This window comes from Ipomoea triloba, chromosome 8 (assembly GCF_003576645.1).
Source record: "Ipomoea triloba cultivar NCNSP0323 chromosome 8, ASM357664v1".
NCBI classification, from domain to species: domain Eukaryota; kingdom Viridiplantae; phylum Streptophyta; class Magnoliopsida; order Solanales; family Convolvulaceae; genus Ipomoea; species Ipomoea triloba.
In genome coordinates this window covers 12,711,751-12,718,708 of record NC_044923.1, presented here as the reverse complement: position 1 = coordinate 12,718,708, position 6,958 = coordinate 12,711,751, and the positions used below count along the sequence as shown (strand labels likewise).

General features: G+C 33.5%; 1 protein-coding gene across 2 annotated transcripts; it reads right to left on the bottom strand.

The window, feature by feature from the left end:
• Positions 1 to 526: 526 nt before the first annotated feature.
• LOC116027812 (ELMO domain-containing protein A) lies at positions 527 to 4,845 on the bottom strand. Of its 2 annotated transcripts, none has more exons than XM_031269569.1 (9): positions 4,538 to 4,845; positions 2,918 to 3,027; positions 2,581 to 2,649; positions 2,285 to 2,400; positions 2,059 to 2,116; positions 1,798 to 1,918; positions 1,638 to 1,685; positions 1,409 to 1,503; positions 527 to 880 (listed from the first exon to the last, which is right to left on the bottom strand). In XM_031269569.1, exons 1-9 carry the CDS (start codon positions 4,638 to 4,640, stop codon positions 782 to 784), a joined length of 819 nt encoding a protein of 272 aa, XP_031125429.1. In that variant the 5' UTR covers positions 4,641 to 4,845; the 3' UTR covers positions 527 to 781. The 2 variants fall into 2 exon arrangements, with proteins under 2 accessions (XP_031125429.1, XP_031125430.1); XM_031269570.1 differs by having other exon boundaries at positions 2,059 to 2,113.
• Between the last annotated feature and the right edge of the window lie 2,113 nt (positions 4,846 to 6,958).

Sequence of the window (6,958 nt, the reverse complement as noted above, 5' to 3'; positions counted from 1 at the left end):
TTTTTTTTAAAAAAAAAAAAAAAAAAAAAAAAAAAAAAAAAAAAAAAAGTAACAAAATTTCAGTTCTCTGAAGAATTAAACTACAGCAGGTTATATATTTCAGTTAATATCTTATTATATTAATGCAAGAGCAAGAGGTTAAAAGAGCGTGCATGCATACATTTCAAACTATGACGAATCCAGTTCTCTCATAATCTTTACATATTCTAAAAAAAATTACGAGACTGAAAAAGATTCTAACCCACAAGGAAATGGTTAACAGAAAGGAATTGTAGAGGTCGAAGTGCAAGCGGACTTGGCCCGAAAAAGAAAAAAAAAAAATCAGATTTGAGCTTCCAGAAGGAACAAAGATGTTATTTACTCCACTGCTAGAACTAGGGAAGACTTAAGGGCGTTTGGTTCACAGAATGTTAGATTACCTTAGGAAATATTAGATTGCTGGTAATGTTAGATAATTGAGAATGTTAGACTCTTGTTTTTGGTTTAAAACTAAAGTATGTAAATAAGACAATGGAAATAAGATAAATTGATTAAAATGTCAAAAACTCAATATTAGTAATAAGATAAATGAATATCCCACATTCTCTTCCAATTGCTAAAAACTTCATGCGGGAGGGTATGTTACATTCCTTGGGAAAATTACATAACTTGAACCAAATATGGGAATCTTATATTCCCAAACAAATATAACCTTAGTTATCTTATATAATTTGAATCAAACACCCCCTAAAAGAAAATCTAAAAGTTACCTATAAGTTAAAGCTGATTCTCAATGCAGCAACTAGCAGAGAAGGGTATAGGAAGGCAAGTCTTCAATCCTTAAAACATCATCCATCAAAAGTTCCTTCTCCAGCTGTGTTTGTGTGGATCTCAAGACATCCTATAATGTTGATGCATTTGTTAGTGAAAAAGAAATGATAACTATGAAAGGTACGGGAAACAAATTAAAGCAATTCAAACCGGCAGGAGCCCATGAATTGAAAGCCAATTTTCTCAGACTAAACATCTAAATTAGAAAAAAAAAAAAAAAAAGACTTTTCGTCCCTAAGATATAAGATAATTGTAAAACTCGTTATTATTTGTTGGTTTTGTTCACTTCTCTCCCCTAAGTTATAATAGACATTGCAAATTTGATCCTTTTTCTAACAAATTGTGCTCACTTTTCGTCCTTAAGCTATGCTAATGTTGCAAATATAGTCTATAATGTTTTGTTAGAAAAGGGACGAAATTTGCAATGTTAATTATAGTTTAGGGACGAAAAGTAAACACGACTAACAAGTAGGGACGAATCCTATCATTATCATATAACTTAGGGACAAAAAGTACAATTTCCCTCTAAATGAATTGCCTTTCCCATGAAAATGCGTGTGGTTTTTGTTAGGAAAGAGTTGGGTTGCTCGTTGCTCACATTAAACTCCATGTATGTAGCGTTTTTCTCCAGCCATTGTTTGTCCATAACCAAGAATGCCACGCAGTAAAGTAGATCGAATGCCCATTCATTATCTGAAAGTGCAGTAATAGTTTATTAGTTTAGAGTTTTCAATCAACTGTTATTTTTTGCTTTGTTTCAGTCTTACCAGACATCATAACACTTGTAAATACACACTAAACATAGACAGGGATGCGATTGGAGTTACCTGATAGCATCTGAATAAATACTCCTCTGACAAAAGTTCTGGGTTTTGCTGCAAATGGTTTGGTTCGAATTAAAAAGGGTGACTGCAGGAAAACTTTCCTCAAATTTAATGGGAACTGAAATTCTAGTTCATGTTCATAAGAATCATGTGTTTCTCTTACTTGCATCCAGGTCAAGCATCTGCATGATCATGAATGTAATATTTACACCAGCAACAGCAAATGGATACTCCCATGCAGACCGTTTTCCGCCTTGCTTCTTCAGCAGCCGTTGAAACGATGCCTGGAAACAAAATAAAAGGTAATTTGAATTGATTCGAAAATGATTTTTTGAAAAAGTATCAGTTATTAGAAAAGGCTTGGCAAATTGCAAATGGCAAATCATGGATGATATTTGATATTATAGCTCAGTTAGAATCTTACTGGAAATGTTTTTGCAAAAAACAGCAGGTTCTCCAGAGAAATGAACCCTGCTCCTCTGCTTATAATAATAATAATAATAACAATTAAAAATTTTAAAAATTATATGTTTCTGTAAATAAGAATGCATTTCAGAAACAGGCCCTTAAAAACATTTAAGAAGCACAGGTTAGCAAGACAATGGACAAAATCTGGAGCATGGGTGCATTTGCACAAATTGAAAAGCAACCTGAAGTCTGTGGATGGATCTCTTCCCTGCCATCCCATTTCTTTCCACTGATCAGATATCAAACCATGAAGTTCCTGATCAGGATATGTAGCATGCCATAGAGCTCTCAAAGCCTCCTGTTGAAATAAAATTTTGTTCAAGTGAGCCACGAAAAGAGTCCAGAAAAAGTTCTCGTCTCTCTTTCTCCACTATGAACTCCTTTACACGAAGATTCTTTATATTTTTTCATATGAACACAGAAAGTGGGCAAGTCTGTAATACGAAAATATCCAAAGGAGTTGTTTGATGAATCAAACCTGATGTTCCTGCTTGGAAGCATCAAAACAAACCTTCATTCTATGTTGTAGTCTTCTCAGTCTCTCTTCCTAGACAGTTTAGAAGACACCAGAATTAATTCTGTATAGAATAGTCTGCATGTCAAGTATCATATGAAGACATATAACTCATTGTCTGATAAAGGGGTAGAATTCTCATCTCCAGAGGACCCAAAGGAGAAAAAAGAAGCTCAGGTTTTATTTCCAACTTTGCCACACAGAATGTTCTTCGTTAATTATCTACAGAGATAATCACTGTTTCACTGCTGATATTCCTCTTTCATCTGTTAAATCTAATGGTGATAATTGATGCACTTGCCTGTTGAGGTGTCAAATTGATACAGATTCTTTGGTGGTTTCCCTTTCCTTTGAAGCAAACACAAGTGAGTCCTTTACCCATCCATAGAGGAGTCCCACTAATTGCATCATCTGCAGTCAAACATTGGATTTAAATGTGATTATGTAAATATATGACTAATTTGTCTTCCGTTCAATAAATCAATTTCATGTGAGTTCAAAAGGGCCATAAGCAATATCATTTTTACCAGTAGAAGTTGAGGAACAAAAGAAGATACAGATGAGTAATCTAAAGAAGTCGCTGTGACAAGTCAAAAAAACAAAAGTTACTGCAATGATGCAAAGCAAATGTTCAATCTGGTTAGTATTTACACTTGAATACTTAGAAATTCAAATTCTTTTGTCAAATTTCCACCAGTGTTTACAGTAAGTTGTCAACAAAAAAGGCATTGGTTCAACCATGGAATAGTAGGAATGCTACAACTCCCATTATTTATGTTACAGATTGATAACTTGTAAAGTGACAACTGAATGACTGATCACAAGTAAAATCACCTTTTCTGGCATTGATAAGAATGAACAAAAACAATTTCAATAAGCTGTGTGATGTAATGCAAAAGAGTGAACTGAAATCCAGTCTTAGAAAAGCCCTATTGAGTAATTAAACAAGTATGCCTCCTTTGCCCCTTCTGCATCTTGTTTCAGTGAAAATTTCATGAATCTAGATGTCACATGGCACAACTTCCCTAATAATCATTGATGCCAATATTGGTGAAAAAAATCAAATTGCAAGGACTATTAAGAATTTTATCATCAGTCAACGATCATTTTCCTTTTGAACCAAATCTAAGGAACTCCAAACCACCGGAGAATTTATCATCAGTGGATCAGCATTTGCCTTTTCAACCAAATCTAAGGAACTCCAAACCACCGGAGAATTTATCATCAGTGGATGAGCATCTGCCTTTTGAACCAAATCTAAGGAACTCCAAACCACCGGAGAATTTATCATTAGTGGATGAGCATTTGCCTTTTGAACTAATTCTAAGGAACACCAAAGCACAAGAGTATGTTTATTTTATCTTGCAAGTATAATTTGTAAATATCTACAATCAAACCGCACAAGGTATTCATTATTTTTCCTGCAACTCATCCAGTTTCACATATTCACGATTGAGAGGGACAAGCAAACTTCTCTGGCAAATTTACTCACTGTGCTCAAGATGGAGACATTTTTTCTTTCTTTCTTTTAATCAAGAGGGGGCTTCAATCACTATATAACTGAAAATAAATATACTAAAAAATCTTAACCAGACTATTGAAACATTTTAGAGAATTTGAGATTGAAAAAAAGACGAAAAAAGAGAGAACTCTGATTCTTCAATAGCACTGTTTCAGTGTGCATTAATCATGTGATCAGGCATTAAAAAAAAAAAAAACAAGTAACCAGACACTGAAGCGAGCATCGAATCGAATCACAATATAGATCGCAATTATTCAAATTTATATGCTAGCATTCCATACACAGTTACATACATGCATAGAGCATATAAACATATTCTAGTTTTATTCTATACGATATAAACAGGGAAAAAAAAAAAACCGCACGCATTCGTATACATATTGGGAACATAGAGAGTACCGTTGCCGGAAGGAGGGAGAGAGCATCGAGAAATGGAGGACGTAGTAGAAACTGTCCGGATGGCAATACAGTTCCCTTGGCTTCGCGCTGCGGCAGGGCTCATTGCTCCTTACAACTGTCGGAAATGCGCTTCACGCTCGATCTCTTGGCAGCATTTGGAGGGAGAGAGAGAGAGAAAGAGCGAGAGAGTGTATGTGGGAGAGAGGCCGTCTTGTCCGTTGCGCGGCTCCTGTCGTAGTGCAGTCTCTTAGAAATTAGAATGATGTAGTATTGTAGTGAGGTGTGATCGGCCGTCCTGAGGACTGAAGTGCCCCCGTGGGTATGATTAATTGACGACCTTGTCCTTGACCGAATCAATTTCGGTAAAATAAACGAGATGATGGTGCTATCTCTGCAATAATTATTTCATAGATAATACTCCACAAATTTGCGTGAATAATAAATAAAAAGTATTCCCTCTGTCTCATTTTGTCTGTCTTACTTTCCTTTTTAGCTTGTCCCAAAATGTTGTCATCTCTCTAAAATTGAACATCACCGTCATTTTACTTTTCCCAATTTACTCTTATGACTTTTGCATTCTTTATTGTTTTTATTTCTAAAAGTAAAAAAGTGAAGAGTATAATTGGAAAACACATTACCTTTAGGGGGCGTTTGATTCACGGAATGTTAGATTACCTTAAGGATTGTTAGATTGCTGGGAATGTTAGATAATTGGGAATGTTAGATTTCTGTGTTTGGTTTAAAATTGAAGTAGGTAAATAAGACAACGAAAATAAGATAAATTGATTAAAATTCAAAAACTCAATATTAGGAATAAGATAAGGGAATGTGAGATTACCTAAGAAATCGAGGTGTATCTCACATTCCCTTCCAATAGCTAAAAACTTCATCGGGAGGTTATGTTACATTCCCTGGGAATCTTACATAACCTGAACCAAACATGGGAATCTTATATTACCAAACAAATATAACCTTAGTTATCTTATATAACTTGAACCAAACGCCCCCTTATTTTAATTTCTTAAAAAGCGTGCAAAAAATAAATGAGATCCATTTAGGGACGGAGAGAGTATATTTTTTATATAAAAGATATATTATTTATATATATAAAGTACATTATTGTAAGTACATAATTTTTTATATATTATTAAATAATGTACATTCAATATACAAATAATTTACTTTTAATATATTAAAAATGTATATTGCATTCATGGTCCACACAGTTATGTGGACCATGGTTCACACAATAATTTGCCCTATCTTTGTCTCTCATACTCATTATCTTTCTTCTTTTTTCTTTTATTGTATTATTGATTCTATTATAAGATAGTATATATTCTATACTTTCTTTATTGGTTATAATCCAAAGTAATAAATTTTAAAAAATACTTAAATAAACATTGATTTATTAGAAAGTCCTACTCGAAAGTAGAGCTATATATTAAGATTGGTTTAACCTGTCGAATTAGCTTGTCTTGTCCTATCAAAATAGTGGGGTGGACTTTGAGATTTTAGTCCCCTTTTTATTGGCAACTTTTTAACCCCGCCTAACTCGCATGCTGCGGACCTTCCAAACCTGCCAAAGTACTAAATTAATAAAATAAATAAATGTTACAAATTTACAAAACAAAAATCCTAAGGTAATCTTCCAATTTCCTTATCTTTAGACTATCTTTATTTAAACTCTAAAGTTTAGACTATCTAAAATGGTTTTTAGTATTTACATATTTTTTTTACAAATTATAAATTTTTTTAAGATTTTAGTGGGCTGTGCCTAACCGCGTAGACCTATGGTGGGGTGGGATGGGTCAGCCTCCCTTAGGCTCATATTATTGGCGGGCTTTGACGGGACCCGTCTCGCAGGCTTAATTATTTTGACAACTTTACTCGAAAGTGTATTTTGGATGAAACTCGTTTTGTAACTCTAATTAATACCAATATTAAAGTGTATTATTCTTATTATTATTATTATTATTATTATTATTGATGAGGACATGGGACCCCGGGTTGTCTATTTTATTGAGAAAGTCTTGGCCTAGCTATCCAAGCGGGGCAAATTTTACTGTGGACCATGTTCCAAAACAGTGTCGTTTCTTTTAATGAAAAGAAACGACACATGTTCCGTATAATTAGTTTTGTTTGTATAACATATTCAATTTCATTTCAGCAGAACTAAAGTTTCATTTTCTTTCAACTACAGTTTCATTTGATAATATAGATACAGTAGTCTTATTACAATGAGACTTGTTATTGAATTTCATTTTATATACACTATAGTCTTATTACAACACTACTAAATTATAATTCTAATTCAACTACGGTTTCATTGGACAATATACACTCAAATATGTGAAACTATTATTCAGTTTCATTTGATACAAACTAAAGTTTCGTTACATCACAACTAAAGTATCATTT